Source organism: Vanacampus margaritifer, chromosome 9 (genome assembly GCF_051991255.1).
Source record: "Vanacampus margaritifer isolate UIUO_Vmar chromosome 9, RoL_Vmar_1.0, whole genome shotgun sequence".
In the NCBI taxonomy this organism is placed as follows: domain Eukaryota; kingdom Metazoa; phylum Chordata; class Actinopteri; order Syngnathiformes; family Syngnathidae; genus Vanacampus; species Vanacampus margaritifer.
Genome location: NC_135440.1, coordinates 4,805,886 through 4,833,350, shown reverse-complemented (window position 1 = coordinate 4,833,350; position 27,465 = coordinate 4,805,886). Strand labels below are relative to the sequence as shown.

The 27,465-nt window shown below is 38.9% G+C and overlaps 2 protein-coding genes across 4 annotated transcripts in view; both read left to right on the top strand.

Moving 5' to 3' along the window:
• Positions 1–6,496: 6,496 nt before the first annotated feature.
• ncam3 (neural cell adhesion molecule 3) lies at positions 6,497–15,632 on the top strand. The gene is made up of 16 exons (XM_077576896.1): positions 6,497–6,643; positions 6,942–7,013; positions 7,093–7,287; positions 8,134–8,268; positions 8,372–8,512; positions 8,668–8,785; positions 8,949–9,103; positions 9,214–9,347; positions 10,879–11,014; positions 11,326–11,493; positions 11,562–11,681; positions 12,366–12,493; positions 13,387–13,555; positions 13,622–13,814; positions 13,936–14,067; positions 14,524–15,632. Exons 1-16 carry the CDS (start codon positions 6,574–6,576, stop codon positions 14,564–14,566), a joined length of 2,109 nt encoding a protein of 702 aa, XP_077433022.1. The 5' UTR covers positions 6,497–6,573; the 3' UTR covers positions 14,567–15,632.
• A 1,835-nt stretch (positions 15,633–17,467) lies between these two features.
• Positions 17,468–27,465, top strand: part of mroh1 (maestro heat-like repeat family member 1) — a 34,495-nt gene continuing 24,497 nt past the window's right edge. For 2 of the 3 annotated variants that reach the window (XM_077576853.1, XM_077576852.1), the window contains exons 1-13: positions 17,468–17,632; positions 18,003–18,073; positions 18,306–18,451; positions 20,157–20,288; positions 20,369–20,531; positions 21,437–21,535; positions 22,247–22,398; positions 22,578–22,718; positions 22,930–23,022; positions 24,924–25,002; positions 25,313–25,426; positions 25,645–25,718; positions 25,789–25,911. In XM_077576853.1, coding sequence (XP_077432979.1) covers positions 18,052–18,073; positions 18,306–18,451; positions 20,157–20,288; positions 20,369–20,531; positions 21,437–21,535; positions 22,247–22,398; positions 22,578–22,718; positions 22,930–23,022; positions 24,924–25,002; positions 25,313–25,426; positions 25,645–25,718; positions 25,789–25,911 — 1,338 coding nt within the window. In that variant the 5' untranslated portion in view covers positions 17,468–17,632; positions 18,003–18,051. Of the gene's footprint in view, positions 17,633–18,002; positions 18,074–18,305; positions 18,452–20,156; positions 20,289–20,368; positions 20,532–21,436; positions 21,536–22,246; positions 22,399–22,577; positions 22,719–22,929; positions 23,023–24,923; positions 25,003–25,312; positions 25,427–25,644; positions 25,719–25,788; positions 25,912–27,465 lie in introns of those variants that run through there. The other variant, XM_077576854.1, reaches the window with a different exon arrangement.

Below are 27,465 nucleotides of genomic sequence, written 5' to 3'. Positions count from 1 at the left end.
TTGACTACATTTGCTTTTATTGAAACGGGTAACAATATGCTTTTGTTTGATTTGCACGACGGCTCCTGTCTGCGACAGTAATGTCTCCATTGTTTTAGGAGCTCCCTTCCTGCATTCCTGTGTGCATTTACTGTAAGTACGCACGGTGCCTGTCTTGAAGCAGGTGACGGAGTGCCTTGGTTTTGGGGGAAATGGCACGGGCATCATGTTATGAGTATGTGCTTGAAAGAATTTGAGGATGTAGTCAGGGAGGCCCAAAAGAGATCCAACAAAACAAACAAGAGAAATCCCTGAATGGAGCTCAGACACAACAGTCACGTAGCATTCGCTCAGCAGGCAGACAGGCGGGCGCGCGGAGGATGCTGCACTCACTCCTTGCATCGACTTTGATTGTATTTATGCTCTATTTGTATCAACATCTGGTAGGGTTGTTGATACAGTAAGTCATGTGTCACCAAAGATAGAGTAAATATGGTCCAAATGTAGCTACTGGCAACTAAATTGACCAAACACCTTGAAATGGGTATGAGTTAATTCCTGCATGGATTCTCAAATTATAAAATAATATTTTTGCAGTCACCAACTGCTCAAAAAGAAGGAAAATTGAAAACATTAACGTTTACAAAAATCAAACAGTATCTTTATTATAAAAAAGCTGTTTTTTTGTTTTGTGTATCTCTTTATTTTGTTTCGTGTTTTTTGTTTGGAGGATGGCATCCTCCACTGCAATGTTTGGACATGGACTCATTCACTTATGAAGGCATGCAAAATAAACGTCGTGGCAAACAAACACCTCCCCACTTGAGTGAAATGTTATTTGTTTGTGTGTAAATTCCTGTTTTATAGCGATAACTTTCCATTCAGTGTTCAAAAGACACCTTGGAATATACTAGACTACACAGTAAATTGTATAGAGTAAATTTGACTCTTTTGAGAGTGGGACCAAATAGACTCAGTTTTAGAGTAATGTTTACACTTGGAAGAGAGTAAAATGAAGAATAGAAAAAAATAAAAGTGACTCAAGGGTTGATGAATGAAGGGTTCAGGTTGGTAGACAGCCAATCTAATCCCTGAGCCACGCAGCTCCCCCTGTGTATTATGCTCGTGTCAACTGTAATCTTCCTAACTCCACGAGCAAAAACCACAAAAAACAGTTGGGTCAAAAGTAACCCAATTATGGATAAAAAAAATGGACCGATCCACTTTATGGGTCAATTTGACCCAATTTTTTGGGTTTATACAAAATGACCACATTTTCTGACCCAAGTAAAGGATCTGTCCAATATTTATTAGTTGTTTTACACTAAAAGACCCATTTCTTGATTCAAAGTTGAGTCAAATTGACCCAATTAGAGGATCGGTCCATTTTTGAGCCATTGGGTTATTTTTTACCCGTTTTTAGAGTGCGTGTTTTTGGTCTCCTCTTGGTGATAAGCAAACAGTAGGAGGGGCATAGCTCAGGTGGTAGTGTGGCAGTCTCCCAAGATTTATTTTATTTGTTTCAATTCTTTATTTTATTCTCTTCCAAGTACAAATATTAGTCTACTCTAAAACTGAGTCTATTTGGTCCCACTCTAAATTGTCATGTCTGGGAAAATCTGGCTTTGGTTGAGGGCCCTGAGTGGGTTCCCGCCCTTCCGCGGGTTGACCAATCCGGGCCCTCAGCCACTTGTGCCTGGCCCCAGGTGTGGCTAATTACCCCATTAGTGTGGGTGTATTTAGTTCCCGGGTGGTGAACATTCGGCGTGGGATCATTGCCGTTGGTCACGGTCACCCCCGGAGTTCGTTCTGTCATTTTGATTTTGATTTTGATTTTGATTTTGATTTTGATTTTGATTTTGATTTTGATTTTGATTTTGATTTTGATTTTGATTTTGATTTTGATTTTGATTTTGATTTTGATTTTGTAAAATAAAGCACGCCAGTCTCGCCTACACTCCTGCTGTGTTTCTCCTGCTTCCCTGCATTTTGGGTCCTCCACTCCACACGTCGACAGACATCACGCCGCTCCGTGACCACACCGTGACATAAATAGTGTCAAATTTACTCTACAGAATTTACTGTGCAGAATAGAATAGAACATTTCAAATGTCGTTACAGTATATGAGAAAATTGCAGTTCCAACCAATGAGCTCAACAGTTTGTCGACAAAGGACGGATATGGCAACATCGCACATCTGGAGCTGGCTCTTGCAGCGTGGGTTTAGATGTTGTGGCTGTTCACATTAAGACTCTGATGAGAGAATAAAAGGCAGCAATCTGGGTTGTTTTAACTACCAAGTTGGATGATGAGTGATGTGTCTTTTACTGGAAAATCCTTTCTTTGTGTACTACCATACCATGCTGATGTCATTCCTAAATTTGTACTTTTCATGTCATCGAGTCAGAACCACAGAACAGGAAGAATCTTGATTAATAACAATTTGTAGCGTATTTCCTGATGATCTGTCGAAACCTTGGACAGCTCCTGAGTTGACAACGAAAACATGCATACTGTATTTGCACGTGAAGGAGAAAGCACGGTACACTAAAGCTTCTGTTTATTAGTGACACAATGGTTGTTGTAAACAAATGCTCAAATGACCTCCCAATGAGTTCACTGTGTATAAACATAATGCGGATAAATATAGCGAGCAGCGTTGCTGTCACTTCTAGAAGGATAACAACAGAGACAATGAGGTGAACGAATGCATCCCTTTTGCTTACAGTTCAGACTACAGAATTGATTTTCCAGTAAGACCTGATATTTCAACCTGTACCTTTATCACAGTTCCAGGTATAGGGGGACAAGACAATGATTATTTTAATTACTTAAACATGGAGGCTAAGATATTTTTGTATGTATTGAGTACCAACCACTATTCAGATGGTATTTCATTTGGATTTATTGCCAGGGAGTCTTCTATGGCCTACACACCATACCTTAAACCAATAACACATGTTTGTCTTTGTATTGTAGTGGGGACATCTCATTGATGTAATGTATTTCCTTGCCCCTTACCCTAACCCAGGGATAGGCAAGTTCGGTCCTAGAGAGGCGCAGTCCTGCATGTTTTTGATGTCTACCTCCTTGAACACAGCAGAGAGGCTCCTGCAGAACGTAATTATGAACTGATGATTTGAAACACCTGGGTTGGAGGCAGGAGACACCGAAGACATGCAGGACTGCGCCTCTCTAGGACCGAACTTGCCTATCCCTACCCTAACCTTAACCATCACAACTGATTTCCTAACCCTAACCATTAACCTAACCTCAACCAAACCCCAAGTCAAACCTAAACTCTAAAACCAAGTCTTGACTCTCAAAAAGAGGTCTGAACTTGTGGGGACCACCAAAATGTCCCCACAAGATCAAGTCGATCCCCACAATGGTAGCTAAACCAGTAAAAACACGCGTGTATGGCATCCATAATGTAGCAAAGACAAAGACACACACATACAGTAGAGTTCATTGAGCGGTTCATGGGAGGTGTGTCTTGTCCAGTCGCAAATCTGTGTATGCCTCACCACTTCCTACTGTAACGTCGCATATCTTTCCTGTCTTCTCATTGTTTTGACGTGTCTCTACCTAACATTGTGCTGTTTATTCAGTCTAGCATGTGCTGGACAAAAAATTATCGATACAATATACAATTATTTACCACAGTGTATACACAGTAGATTGCATGTATTGTATTGTCTGTTATAGCTGGAAAACAGCAATAAACTACAAAAATAGTACAATGTATTATATATAACGTATTTGAAGTGCATATGGGATTTTGGAACAGGGACGGGTGGCAAGGATCAAATCATATAAAGTGATATAATATCATAGTGATTGCGTGAATGCTTCCGCATACTGTATGTTATTGGGATTTTTATTTTCCACACTTTTTCCCGGTGAAACAACTCCCACATAATACTTTATTTACACCGTTTAAATTTCAACTTGCTTCAAAAATTCACGCCTCCTGGGGTATATATTGTCTGATTCTACATACAGTAATTGCACAATTTAACGTTAAATATCATCTTTTCCCCATTCGTTTTCAATGGGACAGACATTGAAATATCATCAGATGACACTTTTCAAAATAAATACGCCATTAGCCATGAATTTCAACAAGTCGAGTTAGATCAGTGCTTAAAAGCAATTGCCTACCTCCACGGACAACCTGGGTTCAAACCTCGCTTGGACCACATTTTAGTACATCCGATGGTTCAATACCAACTGACTATCAAGTTAGGAAATAGATTATAATTTCTCTGAAATGATTAAATCCCACTTTAGACAGATTGCAGTTAAAGTTTTCTTTTTATTCATTTCTCATTTAAATATAATAAAAAAAATTGTAATTTTCACATAATTTATCTTTCAATTTACTTCATAAGCACATGAATTCAAATCTTAGCATTCAGCTAATAGCATTCAGCTTTTCAGCATTCCCACGCAATTTCTGCTGAAATTGCACTTTGTCTTGTTACATGTTAATATGCATATAATAATAATGATGATATTAATAAATAAGCCATTTGACATAAGACATTTGCGATTCGGATCAAAAGATGAATACAGTCCCTGCTTTTTAAAGTCCAGCTTTTATTTCATGGCATTTACATCTACATTTGTTAAACATCTCAGGAGAGAACACCTTTTGTTTGAAGCCGCCTACTTTTCAAGGGAGTAAAAATATTGGAACATACCATATAAGATTAACTTAAAGTGAATAACATTTGGTGGCAGTAATGCATCAAGTCTGCGACCCATTCTTGTTTCTGCTTTTCCAGGCCTTTGCTGCATCCTATTTTTCAGTTCTTGTTTGGGTGACATGGCCAGTCCTAGACCTTTCACTTTTTTTCTCCTGATGAAGTCCTTTGTTGTGTTGGCAGTTTGTTTTAAGTCATTGCCCTGTTGCATGATCAAGCTTCTCCCAACTATAAAAACAGCTGTTTTTTGCTGGCCTCAAACCGCCTCTTATCTCACTGAAGTTTCTAACAGATGATTTATTTCCCCCCTTAAAAAGGTTAAAGAAAATATGTTTTACTTAATTATTCTCAAGTCTCAGGACAGACTGCTTTACCAGCTGTCTTTATTGTGGTAAAATCCTCCCAGTCACTGCTTGCACTTACTATGCAAATAGATACTTATATACATGGTAGGAATGATGTCTATGGCATCATTGGCACAAATCGTGTTGAGGGAAAGTCACTACTGAAGAGTGGCGGTCAGTGGATGCCCACCCATGTTAATGGCCCTCATTTTGAACACACTCCAATTTAATGAGCCATAATAGCACCTCCTGATAGTCAACCTGATAGGTACCCCCAAAGGACTATTTATGTTTTGATTAGCTGCTTGGTCTCTAGCGTGGAGATACTGACAGGCTATCAATGTGAGGTGGGAGGGGCAGGCTGGGGGCAGCAAATGGAAGTGATAGGACCCACAGGAACAGGTACTTAGACTGTAGTAAGATGAAAGAGCTGCAGTGTCAAAAAGCCCAGTAATTCCTAGTGTGATATTTGGGTGTGACCGAATTACTTTTTTTTGGGGGGGGGGGGGGGTGCCTAAGACCTTTTTATTGCGAGCACTACAAGCAACAGTTGTCCATGTATGCAATGGCACTTCACATAACACTGTCAAACTGATGCTGAACTATTTCATGATAAAGCATATCATGTCTGTGTTAAATTAGGCAAGACATTTTTATTTAGTTTTAGTTATAGTCTTTTGATTAAAATTAATGTAAGTTTTAGTTCTTAGTTTTAAGTTCTCACCTAAAATAAAAAGTGCATAATTGCCTGAGATTAATCTTACAGCTGCACAATGAATGGAAACATGTTTAAACATTAAATAAAGTGCAGTGAACTGTCCCTGAGTAGTTATTTTTTCCCACCCGCGTTTCATTCCTTTTTCGTCACTGTGTTGTTTTCGTTTTCGTCATTGATGAAATTGTCAGTCAATTTATCGTCATCGTCTCAATGAATGGCCTCTATTTTAGTTTTTGTTTCATTTTCATCTGAAAAAAAAATCTTGACGAAAAATACGATGAAAATTTTTCGGCGCAAAATTATCACTGCATCATGTACAGATCTGACAATGTGAGAAAAATCACGTCATAAAGGGAGAATAGAAAACTTATAACAAAAACAATTATAACAAAATATAAAATATTAATACAAAATAATTTCACATACTATAAATCTAAAATAATTGTCCTGTAATGAGACAGAGGCCAGATCAAAAGCTAAAATATCCTTATAAGAGACTTGCATTTCTTTATTATTTTTGACAAAATAACAAAAGACTGTAATGCAATGGGTAGAATTTTTTTTTCTCACAGCCATTTCCCCTCAAATGACAAAATGACATGTTAAGTGGCAGTGTTGCATGAACGTTGAACACAGAAGAGATGAGACACACATGCTCTCTCTCCGCCCACTTCTTGTTTCCTTTCATCCCTTCTTGAGTCCCTATATAACCTTCGATACAGACCCTGCCTGCCTGTGGCAATAACCCTGAATGTAAGTGTCATATTTGAGGCTGTAAAAAGTATCTTAACCAGCTAACCTGACAGGAATTTTGCGGTGACCATGGCAAAAGTGACCATTTCCGATATGACAACTGCCTTGTTTTTCTTGTTTCTGGTTGTGTGTAGCACAGGTAAGGGCTGCTATTTATTGATTTATTGTTGTTTGTAGTAATCAATTGCAAACAGCAAATGTCATTAAAAGACATTAATTGATGTATTGTTTTGATCTATTATTGAAAGTGGGCAACGTTTAAAAAAAATCTGTAGTACAAATAGAGTAGATGAAAATCGAATGAGAGATGACTAACTCTCAACTTGTAGTTTTAGCTGATAAACTTGAAGTGGTTATTTAATATGCTGTAAATAGTAAAAGAATGTGACAAGCATTTGATGTTTGAAGTTAAACTTTCATTTTCATCTCGTTGTCAGATGCCAAAATGGACATCATCACCAGCAAGCAAGATATTCAAGTTGGAGATGAGCTTTTAATGTTGTGTAAAGGTCAGTTTTCCACCTCAAATTAAGATATGGCTGACTTTTACATTGAGCGCATGGCGGATGACATGTTTTCCTTTCATAGCCGGGGGTGAAGGACATATAACGTGGAAAAAGGATGGTGAGGGCATTGATGAAGAGTTAATATCACCAGTGGATGAGTCCTCTTCTAAACTGGTCATCAAGAGCGCCACAGTGGCGGATGCAGGAAGGTATACCTGCCTGTGTGACTTTGACAACGGCCACATGGATGATGTTCAGTCACAGATTTATGTTTATGGTATGTACAGTAAGAGTACCATACACTTTGGTGCATGTGCAGAAAATTTGCACTGGCTGCTACATCTGCAACACCTAATGAGCTTTAGCAACAATTCTGTTGTTTTAAGTCTAAGAAGTATTCACATAAACAATGTGTTCACTAGAAATGAGTGTAGTTTACTTTGTTATAGAACTGTATTGCATAATACTGAGAGCAGTAATACCCCCCAACACACCCCACCCCTCATGGGAACAAATAAGTCAACCAGCATATAAGTGATGCTCTGTGGTTCCAATACAGTAAAATTGACTTCACTTAATTGCCGCTTGGCAGTGTGTAGTTGCTGTTAATATAGCATTCCTGGCAGAAGTTACCTCTCTGACAGGCAGCATCAATCTAACTCAGTATTGTATAGGTAGTCCTCAAGTTACGGCGGAGTTCCTTTGCTACGCTGGCGATGAAACCTGAATTTCGGCTTAAGTGGGATTTCCCTGTTAAAGTCGACATTTACAACAACATATGTTGGACAGTATTTTTTTAAAAAAAATTGTTTTAAAGAAAAAACATTTGCGTGACCCGGAAGACCCCGGAAACAATATTTCGTGTTTCCGCACGGACATTCATTGCCGACGAATGGCAGAGCGGAGCTAATTCAAACTTAAACACGGAAATTTGACATTCCTGATGGACGTCCTTTGCTTGAGGTAACAACAACACAACTTTAAATAACTTTAAAATGGCGGAGGACGGATAAACTTAAAAACTGAGAAACTCATTAGGTTGTGCCGGTTCTTGCTGGTGGATTTGTAAAAGCCCTACTAAAACCATACTGGTCTGTATAAGAAATCTTGAATTTGTTGCCAGAGGGTCCGTCATTTGAATCCACCCCCACCTACCATGAGTTTTTGGAGGGTACAGATGGAGCGGTGCCATGTCAGGTGTCTGGTCAGCCAGCGGTGGAAGTCCGCTGGATTTACAGCAAGGAGATGTCATCTCATGGTGAGTGTATCGTCCAGGAGCTCATTTCCATATGACAAACCTTACTTGAGATTTGGAATGGAATTTTGGGGGGATTTTCTGAACTTTTTGTCTTTGTTTTTAGATAAAAATGTGCAACAGTTGTCTGATAACACACTCATCATTGGGAAAATTAAGCGGCAGGATGCTGGGACATATGTGTGCCAGGCACAGATCAGAGGAAGGCCCGTCTATAAGCAGCTTTCCATATCTATTGTTGTCAATGGTGTGTCATCGTTGCATCATTTATGAAATCAATCATGGCATGCTGAATTTGAGTTTCCTAAAAAACATTTTGAATTGTATATTAAATTTGCACGATTTGCATTTTGCAATTGATGATCTGAAACTTGTACAATAACAAGAACATTCTGAATACAGCTCCTCCTACTGTGCATATGAAAGAAGAGTCCCAAAAAGTCATAGCTGGACCAGAAACCAACGTTTCCTTGCAGTGTTTGGTCGATGGCCAACCAAAACCCAATATCACCTGGAACATGTAAGACATGATTTTAATAGTTTGGATGCATCCATTTTATTGCAATACACATACCATGATTTATTAAAAAAAGAAATCACACAGAATTTGCCTATATTCATGACATTGCGGGACTACGACAGATGAACGTTACAGCGGGCGCTTACTGCATTCTCTCTCACAGGCCAGCATTATATGACCCCAAGCATCACAAGTTCAACTCTGACCGCAGCCAGTTGACCATCAGGTCCGTTGTCAGGGACGACTACGGGGAGTACTTCTGCACCGCGACCAACAAGATTGGAGAAAGCCGCGCTACCGTTATGCTTCATGTCTTTGGTTGGTTTAATTCTATTCACTCTCCATATGGAATGTAAAGTACAGTATCAAAATTGCATTTCAATAAAAAACACAGCTGCTGTGGTGATGATGGAGTTGTTCCATTTCAGAGGCCCCTGAGGTGTCTTTGGCTGTAGAGCAGCAGAATGTCAGCGTGGGTGAGAGTGTGGCAGTGGTCTGTAATGTCTCCGGCCTTCCTCAGCCTGACCTGCACTGGATCAACAAGCGAAATGGACAGACACTGGTACAAGTGATACACACATATGTGCTTGTGTGCATGCACACCCACATCAACTATCTGGCGGCGACGTAATTTATACGTAAAGTTGAATAACATATCACAAACGTTTGCTAACACAGTGGTAAAGGAACAATTACAGTAAATATTCTTATGAAAAACACTTCTGTTAAGTGGCGTGAGGCAAAAACACAAAGCCAGGACCCAAGATGCAGAGAGACAGGAGCAATCAGTTTATTTGTTCTCAAAGTATCTAGAGAAAGTCACCTTGCTCAGATAAAAATACGAGAACACAAAGTAGCAACTGAAAATCACCTTATTCAGGGAGATACTAGAAACAAAAGTAGCAACAGAAAATCACCTTGCTTAGACCAGGGAGAGACTCACAAAAAGAAATAACAACAATCGGATAACAGGAACTTCCTGACTGAGGCGTGTGGCTGGAGGAGGCAAGCAGCAACGTGTCAAGAACACAGTCAGCATAGCAAGGGAGTCTTCCAGTGCAGAGCAAAGGCTTGGTTAAGTAGACTCAGGTGTGTAAGCAGGCCTGCGATGTTGGCGACACCTCCTGCCACGCTCCGGAACTGCAGAGAGGGAGAAACAGAACCTTGACATCTTTATTTTATAAATATAAGAGTAAAGCTAAATATGCTTTCCATCTTGTGCCACGTGTTGACAAATGATTCTGAAAGCCTTTGGCACATTAGAATATTGTTAGAGTTTGTCGTGATAAAAAAACAAACACTTTATGTCATATGTTAAAACTGTTGACCTAACAGTAGAATATTATTAAAATGTTTTTCTTTTAAGGGAAAATCACCACTCTCTGACGCCTTTTTATGCCTCTAATTAAATTTTTTGTTTTTATTTCTGAACTAGTTTCTTGGTCAGTTATTTAACTGTGGTTAACAACAAAAGTTAAAAAGAAGGAATTGGAAAGCGCTCATGTCAAGGGATACACAACAACGTTGGTGTTTGAGGCGTATACGTCTGCATATGGGCAGCTACATACAAATGTAACTGTTAATTGATGGTAAAATCCCCCCCAAAAATGCAACATCAAACCGGTACTATTTCATTTTTGGCAATACTCCATCACAAATAAATCATGCTAGCAATGAAGCAGTTTTTCTGTCCCGCCGTGGATGGGCATTCATTTTTTTTATTTTGCCAGAGACGTGAGGGGTGAAGTGAGGCTACATGAAAATGGCAGTACGCTGAGGCTGAAATCTAATCTCATTGCACAAAACAAATAACATCCACATACATTTATTTTACTGGAAACAGTACAACCAAGAGAAATGTTACGAAAAAAGAATAGACTGGAGTAGATCTATACGGTTTTGGTTGTAAATGTATGTCAGTGTTTCTCATGGTGTTTAGGCCCAAAGTGAAGGCCTTGCTGGCTCAGCTTATTTTCATAACTTCAAAATTTTGTTTATAAACACTATACGGACTCCCACCACATTGGTTTAATCAACTTATGTTTAGTCCAACATGTGTATCACAGTACTGTATATCTCTTACGTTTGGTTAGGACTCACCTTCTGGTCGCATCCGTGTTGAGGGCGGTGTTTTAGTGATTGATGAAATAGCGCCATCTGATGGTGGCCTGTATTCTTGCATGGCTGTTGGCATCATTGGGAACGCGTCAAGAGATGTTGCAATTTACAGTGAGTTCTGAGCTTTTTCTTTGCACTGCACTCACATTTGTGGACAATCAATTAAACCAAACATTTGCTTAATAATGCTCCATTTTGTAAAACTTATAAATGTTATCTACATTAAGAAACATACATGAATTTATGTATACACTTCCAGGACATAATTAATCCAAAATGGACATGTATTATACTAGATCAGGCATAGTTTTTAGCATTGATATTGGATCTCTGTCAATCATGCAAGTGTAGGCCAAGTGACGTTACATGCCACATGTGCATATACATATTTCATTTTTCCACTATGTTCTCTCGACCCACAGCTCAGCCTGGTCCACCCCCCTACCTGTCAGTCACATCTGGACCTGCATCAGCCTTCTTCTCCCTCAAAACGCCACCCATCAATGGGGGAACACCAATTACACACTTTGTCCTGCAATGGAGACAAAATGCTGCCGAGCAATGGCAAGAGGTCACAGTCCCAGCTTCAGGTAATTGTAACTTGTACATATTAAAGTTAACTGCTATTAGAAGTGCATTTTCATGTTTGTGCTTGTAGATACCCTGGCTGTGACCTCCCTCATGCCCTACACATTATACACTGTGCGATTGGCTGCCTTGAATGCAGCGGGACAGGGCCAATTCTCAGACGCAAACACTGTCCGAACCAAAGGGATACGTAAGTATCACACACATACACCGTGTTAGTAACACATAAGGTCAGCACACAAACGCACATTCCAATGCCATGCAAAAGTATGGTCACTGAACTTATAGCCATGCTATTATACAATATGTCATCTCAAATTGTATTTATAAATAGTCTAGACAGAGGTGGCAAATCGAGGCCCAGAATTTAAAAACTCTGCCAAAGTTTGGCTTTAGCCCCAGGTGCTAGCTATCGAGCTCTGTAGCTAGCTCCCGGATGCTCATTTACCTGCTAGGTAGCTAGCTAGCTAGCTAACAGCCCCTTAGCCCCTTGTGCTAGCTAGCAGGGTTTTTACTTTCTGGACCTGAATTTGCCACCTCGGTAAATAGATATGTTTAATGTTATTGCAAAAATATCCCTATTCATGGTTGCTAATATCGTTATATTGCTTTATTTATCTAATCTGTTGTCACTTTCTGATTAATCTCTTATTCTGTTTTATATGCTTCCATCATTACCATCATCATATGTGCTGCCCAATGCTGTCCCTGACACCATCCGATCTCCCATGATCTATCTATAGAAGGTAAGACAGACACCATGGTTATCTGAACATGCTGAAGTTGTGATTCATGGCTGTTAAATGTAAATAATGCTACACAATTTCTAGGAGGCGTAATGTTCTCTTCTTTTTTTTCCTACATTACCATCTAGGTGAACCAGATAGCCCGGTTTTGTTGTGTGATGAGATGAAAATAGGGGGCAACTCCTTCTTCATCCCCCTCAAACATGCTGATAATGGCGGGACTCCGCTTCTGCACTACAATCTCCGTTATCAAGAGGTCAGGTTTATGTATCTGCATGCTTTTAAATTATTTGAATCATTTAATATACCGTATGATAATATCAATGTTCATGTAGGCAAAGGACTTTGCAAAGGACTGTTACATAAAATGTAAAAGTAAAAACACAGTAATTTAAAGACCCAGTGTGTAGTCCTTAGCGTTATCTAGTGGTTAAAGAATAGCATTAGAAACACGCAGGAGCACGCAACTACCGTGGCTCTGAGAGACCACATTTCACAAGCCTATTCACAAGCCAATTCTTATTTTGCGTGAGTAAACGAACATGTTGGCGAGCGACGGCGACGGCGACTTGGCAGCCGTTGTGAAGCCCGGCGAGCGATGCCGAAAGACCAAGCGAGCCGGAATTAGCTGGAGCAACTAAGAAGAGCAACTAGCGGGAGGAGATAGAAAAACAAAAAAAAGCTTGTAAAAACTTGCGAGAGCAAAGCAGAAATGACAAGCGACGAACCTGAATCACGTGAGTTAGTGACAACCACCTGCAGGCCCCAGCTGTGGAAGGTGAGCTGCGGTCGACCAATTGGGTCCGACACTCAAGCACCACCTGTGCTCACTACAATAGCGAACTTGTCCTTTGGGCATTCGTAGCAGAAAGATGGCAGTTCTAGTAAGGTGAGACTACAGCCATGTAATATAATTAGTGATTACAAGACATACAATTATAAAAATACGTTTATAGGACACAACATACTTTTTTTTTGCATGCTATTGACATAAAGTCGTTTTTTAAAATGAATGAATTATTAGTTCACCGCTAGATGTCGCTAGGGATCACTGAATGTCCCTTTAATTGTACATAAATGTATATTATCGGTATTCATTTTGTGTTCCATACCTAATGCCTCAAAGTTATGTCTCTCAATTTTGTCCAGGATAAAGATGGGGCTGAGTGGAAAAAGAAGCAGTTGTCATCCAACACTGACTCTGTTAACCTCATAGATCTGAACTTTGGCTCTCACTATCAACTGGAAGTCACAGCAGTCAATGCTAACGGATCCTCTCTCCCTGTAACATTCAACTTCACCATTGCAGAGAAACCTGGTAATACTCACATAATCATCTCAAATATAAATGACAATATCGCCAATCATGATGGATCTCTGACAGTGCGTAGCAGCATGACGAAAGGCAGCGTGGCAGGCATCGTCATGGTGATCTTCCTGGGGATTTTCTTGGTGGTGGATGCCACCTGCTGCTACAGAAACCGTTGTGGCCTGCTTATGTCCATCGCTGTGAAATTTTTTGGACAGAAAGTTCCAGGCCTCAAAGTGTTTGAAGAAGGAGAGGGGGGTACGAATGGGTAAGTACAGTAGCTGTGTAGGTTTGTATTTTTTTTGTTGCACTAATCTTGAATTTGGAAGGAGGTTAACATGATTCTAACCCTAACCCTAACCCTATATGTTGTGCGCATGTTGCTCCAGGGAAGTTAAGATGAATGGGATGTCCACTCCAAGAGTCAACAGGCACCATACAGAAGTTCAGACGCTTCCTCCAAAGGAAGGCGGCACACTCACAGAGGTCACCTGTGACAAAGCCTCTCTCACTAAACATGAGTATGTACAGTCACACTCAGTAACAGTAAATCTACCGGGATTTTTTTTCTTTGTTACAAAATAAAAAAACTATAATGTTGATAGTAGCTCAGAATGTGTCTGTTTATTAGATGTCCTCAATTATTTTATTTATCATTTTAGCTGTGACAACATCCCCAAGCTTTTACCTGCTATTTCTGAGGAAACTTTTTATTCTAGTAAAAAATACTGAATCTGAGCTTCTGATAATAATTAAATCAATTTGCTAAGTACACCGGGTAGTCCTAAATATAATCAGATAAATACTGTATATACGCCAATGGAATGTATATCTTTCTCCAAATCAAACTGTTTTTGCATAATGAAGCAGAAAGAATAGATGACTGAATGGGTTCATTTAAAATAAAACAAATCTTTCAAAAATTATATATAATGACAGAATGATTTTTTTAAATTCATCATATTTTCCCCCCACAGGAAAACTCAACCAGAAAGAAATCTACCTGCTACAGACCCATGAGGCCAACTTGTATAAAGGAAAAGGAGACAACCAAATAAATATATATACTTTTCAAAGAGAAAATAACAATTCAAAGCGTTCATTTGAACAGTCAGTAATACAATATACTGTAAACAAATTCATGATTATTTCTTGTATGTGCTGCTGATGTTTAAACATTAAGAGGAAAACAAACATGATGAGCATTTCTTGACATATCTTCTTCTCATAATGTAAACCTCCAAATTGGTGTGGACAGTCTAAGGTGAAGTGATATTTTATGTTATTATGTCATGTTGGTAATTTCCTGGCTCAATTGAATTAACCTAAACTGTAATGCATTCATGCTCGGGTAATCTTGACATCGGTCTTTTACAGGGTAAAGGTGTTTGTAATTTATTCTTGAAATGACACTGTTCTCCAATACATTTGTTTTGAATGTTAAAAACAGACAAGGGTTTGTTTGTTCGGAACAGGATCAAGTGCAGCTGTTAAAAGTGCCTGTCTGTGGGTATGTCACGGTATGCTGACTCACAATCGAGAAGTTCCTGGTTAGAATCTCATTTTAGGCCATCCTGTGTCCAAGTGTGCACCCTATGCTTATGTGAGTGTCTCCGGGTACTTGCGTTTACTCCCGCATTCCATAAAATGCATGCTTGCTTCATTGCAGTCTGTAAATTATCCATTGGTGTGAATGGTTGCTTGTGTATATATGTGGCCTGCGATTCGCAGGTGATCAGGACTGGATAGACCTGTCCATACTGGGCCGCTCGCTCAAAGTCAACTGGGAAAGGCTCCAGCTTATAGGACAAGTGCTGTAGAAAATTGATGGATTGATGCTTGTCTCTGTTAATATTATTTAAATTTTACATTGTTATTAACTTTTTATAAATATTGTGCTGAGGCTGCTATACTGACTTTCATGTTTAGCTATAACCAACTAACACAGGCCATGTATTACTGTTATGACTGTATTTACAGAACCTAAGTCAATAAAAAAAACATGAATTAATATTATTTTAACTTTGTACATAGTTTATATAGTCTACTTTCAGTTTGCCTATAACAAATAAACTCTGATACAGCATTTTTACTTTGACAAAAAGTTGTTCATGCTTGCAAGTCATATAAGCAATGCTTGGTTAAATATGTATGTTTTTTGTTTTTTTAAATCTGTCTCATAGTTATATCAAGTAAAAGCTTTAACACTATGTTTTGAAGTCAATCTTTATATTCTATAGAGCATTATTATTGTGCAATCTGCCTATAGGCCGTCTTGAAAGCACCAGTTCATTTTTCAGATCTTCAGAGAGTTCTTTGCCATGAAGTGCCATATAGTGAGCAGAGTGCTAAATGTAACACACCTGCTCCCCATTCAAACCTGAGACCTTGAAAGACGAATGAGGCACATGGCACTTAGGCTCAATTTGGACATCTTAAGTGTGTACTCACTTTTGTTGCCAGCGTGAGTGGTTTGGACATTAATGGCTGGTTATTTTAAGTGGAAGGTAAATATATACGTTTAAACTAGCTGTAGTTGACTAAAGATTGTAGCAGTAAAATTTCTTCAGTGTTGTCACATGAAAATATTTTTTAAATATTTCTTTCTTCATGTTTTATTTTTATTTTAGTACTGATGGTTTATTTAATTGTGATATAAAGAGGTGGATAAGGTCCTACACTTCTATAGTAATAATGATACAGAAACCCGCCAATGAATATTAAAAACACTGATAAATTGTGTTAAATAACTATATACGTTGTGTATTATGCTCATAATATAAGTAGACAATCGTAAAATTCTCAAAACAGGCAGTTACAGTACACTATGGAGGTAAATATGGTGCAAAACTAACTTGTAATTTTTTTTTGTACCTGTAGAAAAAATTCTAAATTTGTATCTGTAAAAGTCGTGATTTGTACCTGTAAAAAAAATGTGTACCTGTAAAAAACAAATTTGCATCTGTAAAAAAACAATTTGTACCTGTAAAAGTCATGGTTTGTACATGTACAAAAAAATTGTTTGTACCTGTACAAAAAAGTGAAAATTTTTATCTGTAAAATTTGTGATTTATACCTGTAGAAATTACAACTTGTAGTCAAAGAAGTGTTTTTTCTGCTGCTGTCCAGTCACGTGAGTTTTGCACCAAATATCTCGCTACAAATGGTGCAAAACTGATTCGAACTTGTAGAGCACCGTGATTTGTACTCGTAGAAGAAGAGGGCGGGCTAAAGCTCAACCTCATTGGTTGAGCGAACGACAGTGGGTTGAACTCAAATGACGGCACGCTTTTATCATTAATATGCACAAATCCGAAATTCCAAACAGAGTAGCTACACCAGTTTACGCGTCATTTTGGAAGAAGAGGACGTCCCAGGCGTGAAAATTTCAACATGGTTCAATATACAAACACCGTGTGGAACAGCTTAAACGTTGGTTGACATGCAGAGCACTCAAAGTGGGCAGAAAGAAAGAAGTTTTAGTATGAAGGTAAGATTTATTGCACAATCAAAGATCGTAATCTGGTGCTAGCTAGCTCATCTCATGTTGTTAATTGCCTTCTGCTTTCTGACAAGTTGTCATTTCTACAGGTACAAATCACAACTTTTACAGATACAAATTTACACTTTTTTGTACAGATACAAAAAATGTTTTGTACAGGTACAAATCATGACTTACAGGTACTAATTTGTTTTTACAGATAAAAATATTTTTTACACATACAATTTTTTTTTTTTACAGATACAAATTTGTTTTTTTACAGGTACACATTTTTTTTTACAGGTACAAATCACGACTTTTACAGATACAAATTTAGTTAGTTAGTTTTGCACCATATTTACCTCCATACAGTACTCCTACGGTAGGCGGCGGTATGCAACACTGGTTGATTGCATCCACAATCTCAAAGAAGATGTGGCACTAGTGGGCGTGACATGACGTCACATCGCTGATTTGTTCCTGCTGACCAGAAGCACATGACCAGACGTGTTTACATCTGCACACACAACGCACAACGCTCGCTGTCACACTTTGCGAAGGACGAACCGTGCCAAAGCATAGTTATTTGTTCAGCAGTAAACTTGGTAAGTAAAGCTATTAATCGGGCTCCGCTTTTCACTACTCTGTTGATGACATTTGTGGCGCTTCCGTAGCAGCAGCTAAAGCTAACAGTGAATTAGGGGACTACGTAGCAGTGGGAGGTTTGAGAAAACGAATGCTTTAGGATTTTATACATTATGTTTGTTTCCGACGTTATTGCGAAGTTGCTTCGTGAGGTGCTACTATTGAAAATATTTTTTAATGCCCGTTTTTTTCAGTAAGATTCTCCATCACTGCTTGTGGCCCTGCAGAATTTAATAAAAGCTATTACAAACGTCTTCATTCGTCATACGTATTGCTGGTAGGGAGTTAATAATGACCATGCGAAAGAAGTAACGTCTACTATGCTTGCAGTTGCTGATCTAAGGGTCATTGGGCCCAGGAAACCAGTCCACTGTCCACCATGGGCGAGACAGATGTGGAACGTGAGTTTTTTTTTCTCTCTCTCAGAATGTACCTGACTTAGATTTATTAGCTTTACTCATTATACACTTCCAACATGGTTATGTGGTGACTAATATATATATTTAAGACAACAGTAAGTATCTGCAGTTCTGCCTCATGTTTTTCTAACCATTTGTGTTGCACGTGTTACTCTGCAACAACTATAACGATAACCGTTGCGTTTTGTTACTGGCTTGTTGCATTTTACTCCAGAGGTGACCCTGGCTCTGCTCGATGCGGCTAATGACAAAGACTTTGATGTCCAGGCTCAGGTCAGGAAGTCAATGCTGACTCTGGGAAATGAGCAGCCTGACAGAGTGCTTGCTATGTGTCAGGACTACCTGCTAAAACACCCAAAGGTAACACCACACTGGACAGTATATCTTCATTATTAGAAAATTATGTCAAAAACACTGCATAATAGTGATTTAACAAAAACTGTTTTGAATCGGAAAATCAGCTTTGATTTACAAAATGTGAATGCATTGAATCAAACTGAATTGGACTCATTCCACTTAAAAGCAGCACACCACTGAAAATTCATTGTCCTTCATTTGATTAGGCACTGTGAGCCTGCGATCCTCTAAAAAGGGGTTCAAAAACCATGATCGATTGTCACCAAAATTTGTGTGTACATCTCTACCCATAGCCAAATCATACTCTGAAAATATTAAAATAAAAGTGGCAATAATTTTGATTGAAACTGGTCAAAAGGGTACGTCATTATTGTATTTGTGATACTTAATCGGTTTAAACTATTTTTCAGGAAATCAGACGTCATTGATATTTGCACTGTTAATGATTTTACACACTGCGACATTGTGTATAACACACACTCATGAAGTGTCCCAGACGCCAGATGACCGATTGTTGAGTTATGACACACTACACGGGCTACAAAAATTGACCTTTAGCAAACCACACACCCAAATAGTTAAGGTACGCCAAACTCGTATTCAGCCTGTTGATTTCCAGTTTAATGTCGACCTAAAAAAGTCAAATAATAAGTCATAAAACCTTACCAAAAAAAAAAAAACTTCTAACAACCTGTGGATCTCCAACATGCAAAATGGTTAAGCGATGTGCCCATGGTTTATGTAAATCGGACACTAGGTATCTCAAGAGTTTGTCAGGTGGAGTCCGATTCTTCCCTTCTCCAAAGCCAAAAACACAGCTGGACCAGTGTCTTTGAACAAGCATTCTTACATTTGCTCGATGGGAAGGGCCTACAAAATCACTGTAATGGGCTTGGCTAAAGCCACATCAATAACTAGCAACCGAACGAGCAGCTCTGTTTTCAAACTAACTTTTGCATCATAAATAATTCGCCAAGTTTGTTATCATTGTTATTAATGTTCGCTGGGTAACTTGACATCCAAGGTAGTTTACGATGAGTCTCTTACTGGGAGTTCAGCTCTGTGATGTTTTTTCTAAGGTTTACACACAATGGAACATAACATTGTAACAAGCCCTTTGAACTTATTTAGTTTTAATTTTTCTCGCAGCATTTTGTGTTGCCTGAGAGAGGCGCCATTGTTGTTTACCTCAGACTTAGCTAGAGACCTTTATTCTTTCACCTTGATAGTTGTGAAGTCTGCTTTTCTGCATATTTGAATATTATGTATATACCTTTCCACTGCATTCTTTGTAGACCCTTTTACCTAGATCTGGAGGATATTGCTCCAAAAACACACTCTGACATGCTCTGGTACGTTAATTTACATTGGAAGTGTCCAGAAGGATGTCTGACCTGGACGCATCAACTGAGCGCGGGGCTTTTGCGAAAGGTCAATTGGCCATGACAGTGAATGCTAGCCGGCGACGCGTCTGTAGGGTCAATATTTGGCTATATTTGTGTACCGGTAGTCTGACCTCGTCATTAGACACTTTTCTTTCAGTAAAGAAATGTGTTCCATGGCACTTGGCCTTTGCTACAGGTTAAATGCAGATGATCTACCATAGTTATGTAACCCAGTTTGTGCTGAAATGTTATTGCATTTTTTGATAAATAGTTGTTAATGTCTTTTTCTTGCTGTGTTTTCTGCCTCACCTAACCTTCTCCAGTTGGTAGTGAGTCACAGAGTTGTGATTCTTCAAACCATTGAGCTGATTGTTGGCAGCAGGATAGATGCAATCTCTTACCCCAAGATCAAGAGCATCATCTCCTTGGCCTCAGATGAGATGACGCGATCAAAGGTGAACAATGTCACATAAGTTTTGTTCAGTTTTTTGTGGGGAAGTTGATCATCTATTTAGGCTTTTTCTTTTTCACAAAGGATGTTGTTCCTGACTGGCAGCAGGCAGCCAGTAACGTTCTGGTAGCTGTGGGCAACAAACACATCAATGACATAATGGAGGAGATACTGAGCAAGTTTCAACCTGGAGTCTTGCCTCACTTTTTTGTGGTCCAAACGTTAGCCAACCTCTCCGATTCCAATGGTATGAAAACTATTGCACATTCAGGCTCAAGCACTCAAGAGCTACATATTAGTTGTGTTTTCCCCCCCAAAAAAGAAAAACATGTCTCAAACATCTCAAAGCATTGATTTGGGGGGGGTGGTATTTGTCGTAAAGTTTGATAAATACCGATTGATCCCACTTTTGTATCTAGTCTAGTATTTGCCAAAATAATTCGACTTGTTAATTTTAGTACTCATTGCCATTTTTGTGGCGGGTGTGATGCCAACACATTGACAGGCTGTCACTCACACCCATTAATTACTATTGAGTGAGATGCCAGATCGCTTGTCTATGGATGTAAGTCTGTCATGCAGACTCGATTATTTATTTATTATTATTCATTTAAATGGAAAGTTTATAACCTGATCCGGCTTCCCGCTTTCATACCGTGGGGAGGAATACAACAGTACCTCCTCCTGTCTCATCTCTTCGTTAGCAAACGGGCGTCGCCAGTCACATATTTATGGCCCGTCTGTGAGTATTGACTTTGGAGAGTTGCAAGAATGACTCGGATTTGTTATAAAAAATACCGTGTTTAATCTGGGGAGTTCGGTTGAGGTGACGTCATGGGGCTTCTCTCGTTGCCTGCAAATATGCCACAGCATCTCGACAAATATGTTGCGGGAGCTATTACAAGCTCGTATTAAAACGTGCGTAACAAAAAACTCGTTTCAATGTTATTTTTCTTGATAAACCATATATATTTCTGCTTCTGACTACCACAGGTACACTTTAGTATTTACATGCACATGTACATACCAGTTACTGAGTAGCTGTCGTCTTAGGCCAGGCTAAATTATTTTTGTTTATTTGCTATAGGTAATGCCATATTTTTAAAAGGACCACTGTTTCTTTTTAACACTATACTCTTCCCTTTTCTCCAGTTTTTGGCATGGTGCCGTTCTTAAACGCTATTCTTGGTACCATGTTGCCTATGTTGAGCCTGACCAAACAAGACAACATGAAGTGGGTCTTCTCCTCTGGTACGAACCTACTTTGGTTTCCAAGTTGTTGATAGTATTTAACACCCTCCGAAAGGTATATTGAAATTCTGCAGTAAATATTCACCCCATCAGTAAGACAGGAGCCATTTCCAGTTTTATTTTCGACAAAAAAGTTGCATCTTTAACTCATTCACGCACAGCCATTTTCACTGAAGCAACCTCCTTCGTTCCCGACTGTTTTACTGGATTTTGACTGATTTTGCAAGGCTCACAGAATATTGTGGTCTATTGCTTTAAAAACATGAATGATGGACCCTACCAAAAGGAAGATTAGAGTCTCTTCTTTCATCAGGGAAGAAAAGTATATTTGTATCTGTTTCCGTTTTGCAGCAATTAGCATTAGAATATCGCTAAATTTCATCATTATTCATTAATCTGTTTAAAACTGTGGGTAAATTGGCTTTTTTGCAACATGGCCCTGGTTGATCTCTTATACTCTGCTGCCACTTGCTTGCCGTTTTTATAATAACTACTATTGCTTCAAGTATTCTCTTCAGTTCAGAGGCTGCATCAAAGCCTTCTGCATGCTCTAGCATTAAAAAAAAAGACATTTAAAAAATGAATAAATGCGTCTTTGGGAGCATGGTCATACTGCATTTAAAATAGAACGTATTTATACATTTTTGGAAAAAAATGAGTTAAAATGAATGCTTCTCTAATTTTTTTCCTTTTTTTGTGGCTTTCGTTCAGCTCTGTGCCATTTCAGTGACAGCATCTTGGAGTACCTTGCCAATCTCGACAAGGCTCCAGATCCCACAGTCAGGCAGGACACATTCTCAAGTGAGATCTGTGCTTCATTTGACATCCTTTTCAATAATTGGTTACAGAGCAGAGAATCGAAGGTAAGAGCTTACAAGTTTTTCAAATAGTTGCCTTTCTGCACAGTCGTGATTAGCACCATCAGCGAGATATCTATTTGCCACTCCAACGCTATGCTTATCACACTTTTATTTCCCCTCTGTTTGAAGACAAAGACGTGTATAAAGTGATGTCCTGTTCTCCTTTTTTCTCTGTCCTTCAGTTGAGGCTAACGGTAGCTGAGGCAGTGGGCTCAATGTGCCATCTGATGGCTAGCGATAAACTTGAGGAACAGATTCCCAAGCTCATCCCCGCCATTCTGTCCTTGTATAAGAAAAACAACGAGCACTACATCATTAGCAAGGTGCCCCTGAGTTGCAACGGCAGTAAAGTTGACTCTTTGGCTTTTAAATCAAGGCTCATAAATGCTAAAAAACAAAACACACCATCTTTAACTTTTTTAACTATTTGATTAAATATTTCACATTGCATAAAACATAATTGTAAAAGTATAATAACGTTGACAATTGACCTAATTCAAAGAACGTTTGTGTCTTTCATCTTCCTTTTTATAGAGTCTTTGCCATGTTCTTGACGCGTCTATTAACATGGGAAGCAGGGTGCTTGAGACGCAACTGGATGGCTTGCTCATTGCACTACATCAGCAGGTACAGGCTTCAGAAAAGCCTTTTAACTTTAAATGGGCTGACAATTAACAAATGCTCTGCCTTTATTATTCAGTGTGATTTGTTACACTTAAAGCAAAAAGTCTCAACATTAGCAAGCTAAATATAGCCATGTAGTGCTTTATTTTAACAAATTATCACAGTCATTGTTAGGAAGCATAGCCAACGATAGAATGAAAAAATAACTTCAATCATTCATTATTACTAAAATTATTACCGTCATTTCCGGACTACAAAGTGCTCATGATTAAAAGCCACAACTGCTAAATTGAGCCATTTTTAGTTGGTCAGGTTTTTTGATATGCTACATATGTAATAACATTGAATGAAGGCTTAATGTAACTGTACCCAGGGCTTTAAATTAACCCGCCAACCTGCCAAATGCCAAACGAGCCCGCACCGGAAATTTGGTCAGTACATACTGGGATTATGACACGTACAAAAACACATAACACACATCACACGTTGCCATCATCATCATTGAAAACAGACTAATATTACTTTTATAAGGTCTTTACTATGAATTACGAGTTAGCGGTAACCTTCGTACCTTATGAGAGACTCTGGGGGACGGTGGCGAGTGCTCGTACGTGGCTTGATTTCAGAAAACTACGACCAATCGTAAACAAACTGATCATATTGCTATTTTAAGAGATTGATGTAGGCCTAAATTAGAGTCGTATGACCAGTTCAATCTCTGAAAATATAAAAACTAGGGTCACAGTATTTTGGATTATATTGGGATTCAGCCTTCCTACCCATAGGTGCTCACTATAAAAATCTTAATGTGTTAACTACGACCAGTCGTCACCAACATTGTCATGCACATCTTTAATTTAGGCCTACATCAATCTCTTAAAATAATAATGCTGCCATATACATACTGTTATTACTTTATATTTAGGGGCTTTGAAAAGAAAAAACATCTGGGAAAATTTTCACCGGGGGGAAAAAAATTGGCTGGTTGAAATTCCATCCATCCATCCATCCATTTTCTTGACCGCTTTTCCTCACAAGGGTCGCGGGGGTGCTGGAGCCTATCCCAGCTGGCTTCGGGCAGTAGGCAGGGTACACCCTGAACTGGTTGCCAGCCAATCACAGGGCACACAGAGACAAACAACCATACTCACAATCACACCTATGGACAATTTGGAGTGTTCAATTAACCTGCCATGCATGTCTTTGGAATGTGGGAGGAAACCGGAGTACCCGGTGAAAACCCACGCAAGCACGGGGAGAACATGCAAACTCCACCCAGGAAGGCCGAAGCCCGGACTCGATCTCACGTCCTCAGCACTGGGAGGCGGACGTGCTAACCAGTCAGCCACCGTGCTGCCCGCTGGTTGAAATTGTTTCTAGTAACTTCAGAGAGTCACCAGCCACGTTTGCTGGTCATCAAAAAAGTTAATTTAGAGCCCTGGCCCTTGACTGTACCAACAATACTGCTTTGGTGTACTGTCTTCCGCAAATAAGCATTTACAGAGCATTGCTGGTGGAGCATGGATATAAACAATACTGTATATTAAACGACATTTCATTGTACACAGAAAGTGTACATTCTGTGAAAATTAGTTTAACCAAATATTTTTTAATTATATTTTTCCTCTTGATAATGTTTTTTTCCCTAGCTTTAATCAATGCACGGTAATTGTTTTTCTTATTTTTATTTTTATTTTTACTAACTAAGTAATGTAATGTATAAAAAGGCGCTTATTTAATCTTTATATTATCCAGCTTATTTGACTTTTTCATAGTTGCAAGAGTTTAAAAAGAAAAACAATATTTAACCATACCGACTGATATGAAACATTTATCTTGTGATAATTGTGATAACTTTTCAGCCCTATTCCCCTATGAAAGACTACAATGTTTCCCCCCCTCAGGTGTCCACCTCTGTTGATTACAGCAACCCTCCTACAGTCAAAAACCACAATGAGGTTCTTCGTTGCTTCAGTCTGTTAGGTAGCAGACTCTTTCCTTGTATTTTCTGATTAATGTGATATAGACTATTATGCATATCAGCCCTTATGGTGGGTGTATTACTATGGATTCACAAGATCAGTAATGAGATTATACATTATTTGTGTCAGACATGATGTCCCTTTTGAGGATTGTACAGTATTAACTATGATGCTAAACATGTGATGTAATCACTTGTTTACTCTTGGCCAATTTGTCCACACTTGTTAAAATCTTACTATGTATGCTATTTTGGTTACAATTTATGGGTTTTGATGTTTGAATATATCTTTCCACTTACCTCCTAATCCAGCAAACGCCTTCCCAGACCGACTGGTCATGTTTGTTCTTCAGAGACTAGAGAACAGCAATGAGCGGAGTCGGTTTGGCTCCCTGGCTGTCCTGCGTCACCTCATCAACTCAAGCAGTGAGCAAATACACTCACCATATTTATCCCCAACTTTTCCCATTCACATGTTTATTTGACAGGGGCATTCTGAAGTATGTATTTAAAAGTTTTATGTAACAACACAGTGGGGTGGTGCTGGTGGGAGCATGCGTCTCACAGTTGAGAGAGTCTGAGCTCCAATCTCGACTCGAGCCCCCTCATAATAATAATATGATAATTGTGCATATGTGTTGCAGCTTCCATGATGGAGACTAAGAAGCTTCTGATACTAGCCAGCATTAGGCAACCAATGGCTGACCACAGTAACAAGGTAACACCTGTATGCATTCATGCAACTGATTCTCATTTAGACAAGCATGAACTCTGTCCTCTCGACTTAGGTTAAGAAGCGCGTGGTCCAGGTTATCAGTGCTATGGCCCATCATGGTTACCTGGAGTTGGATGGAGGAGAGTTACTGGTGCGATTCATAGTTCAACACTGTGCATTACCGGACACATATCAGGTAAAGCATTTTTATTTTTTTTGCTTTTTGTTTTTTTAATGAATCTCAGTATTTTATTTTTAAGTATTTCTCTATATTTTATTTTTAAGTATTTTTCTATATTTGTGTATAGTCAGGACATTTGGTTAGGTTACCAGAGAGTAACAGTGAACACCCAATTTGCGTGTGCCTTATGGGAGCCTTGGGGGTGGGGGTGCATTATTTCAAGTCTTCATTTGGCGAATCAGCTTGCATGGACTGCAAAGGAGGAGGAAGTGATATGTCTTCATTCTGTCGCGTGGCTTGGTAGTGCCAGGCGAGCGGAAGACAGCTGTGTTTTAAAGTGAGTTAATAGAGTCCTTCATTTTAGCGAGTAATTTTAATTTAAGTTTACCGGATGTTGGATATTTACTTAATATTCAGTTTTTACACACTTTGTACTCTGCATCATAACAACAGTACATTTGCAACTATATTGATATATATTTTTTGCCTATATATCACCCACCCCTACACTTAACATTTATTCTACATTTACACATTTCATGACAGCACTGTCATGCTTAATTTAATTATTTGGACTTGCCTTGAAAAGAACTTGATAAACCACAAATTTTAATCAAAACACAAATAGTGTTGTTCTGGCCACATAACACTCAGCGAATCAATCGCCAATGTGACATATCGCAATGACATATGTCGCAATAATAAATATAAACTAAACCCAACACAATGTGGAAACGTTTATCTATTTAAAAAGTGACAGTGACTGGAAAACTATTTCAGGTTTATCGTGATGCTTCCAACTGTACACTCGGTTTCAGGATATTGACAAAATAAATGTGTTCAAGAAATGTAAAAATTGTGGCCTCTCTTACGTCTGTCTGGATCTTTCTTTTAAGTCTGTACAAGTCTTATAAATGGCGCAAAGTATACCTGTCGGTTTGTCACTTAAAGAGTAACTCAACACTAAATCAACTTTTTAGTTTTTTTTTGCTGATGAACTGTATAAACTGGTGTTTACAAATGCTGTCTACATGTCCTGGTCATTTTGACATTTTAGTGCATGTTTGTTGAAAGCTTGAATTTGGGGCAAAAACCGTCTTTGGAGTGCCATCTTAAGGTTAATCACGGAGATAAACACAATTTGGCTGTTTGTCCTCTCATTACACAAGACTATGCGTACTCCATCACTTGTTCCGCATGATGTAGTCGACCCCGCCACCCACTGGCTCATTCTCATACGCCTCCTCAAAAGCCTTCTAAGTGAGTTGCTGCTGTCAATCACAGTCAAACCACGCCCAACCCTCTCCCCCATTCGCAACCCAAAGGTCCTCCAGGCATGTTTTACTTGATTTTCACGCATGCGCAAACATAATGTGCACTTGCTTATGTATACTATACAAAAGTTATTTTTAATTATGAATAACCATATCTTTTACTACGAATCATTATCAATGATCTTTTATTACTAATTATTATAGTTATCTTTTCTTTTGTTTTGCCAAGTGCTTTGTGGCGTTGTGCTCGTGGTGTTGAAGTGGCGAGTTTTATTGATGTGCTGTGTTGTCGACA

Excerpts from the sequence above, each read along its gene's own strand:
- ncam3 (XM_077576896.1), top strand. The coding sequence starts at position 6,574 with ATGGCAAAAGTGACCATTTCCGATATGACAACTGCCTTGTTTTTCTTG. Across the intron at positions 6,644-6,941 it reads TCTGGTTGTGTGTAGCACAG|ATGCCAAAATGGACATCATC; the intron begins GTAAGGGCTGCT and ends TCTCGTTGTCAG. Across the intron at positions 9,348-10,878 it reads AGCGAAATGGACAGACACTG|GACTCACCTTCTGGTCGCAT; the intron begins GTACAAGTGATA and ends ACGTTTGGTTAG.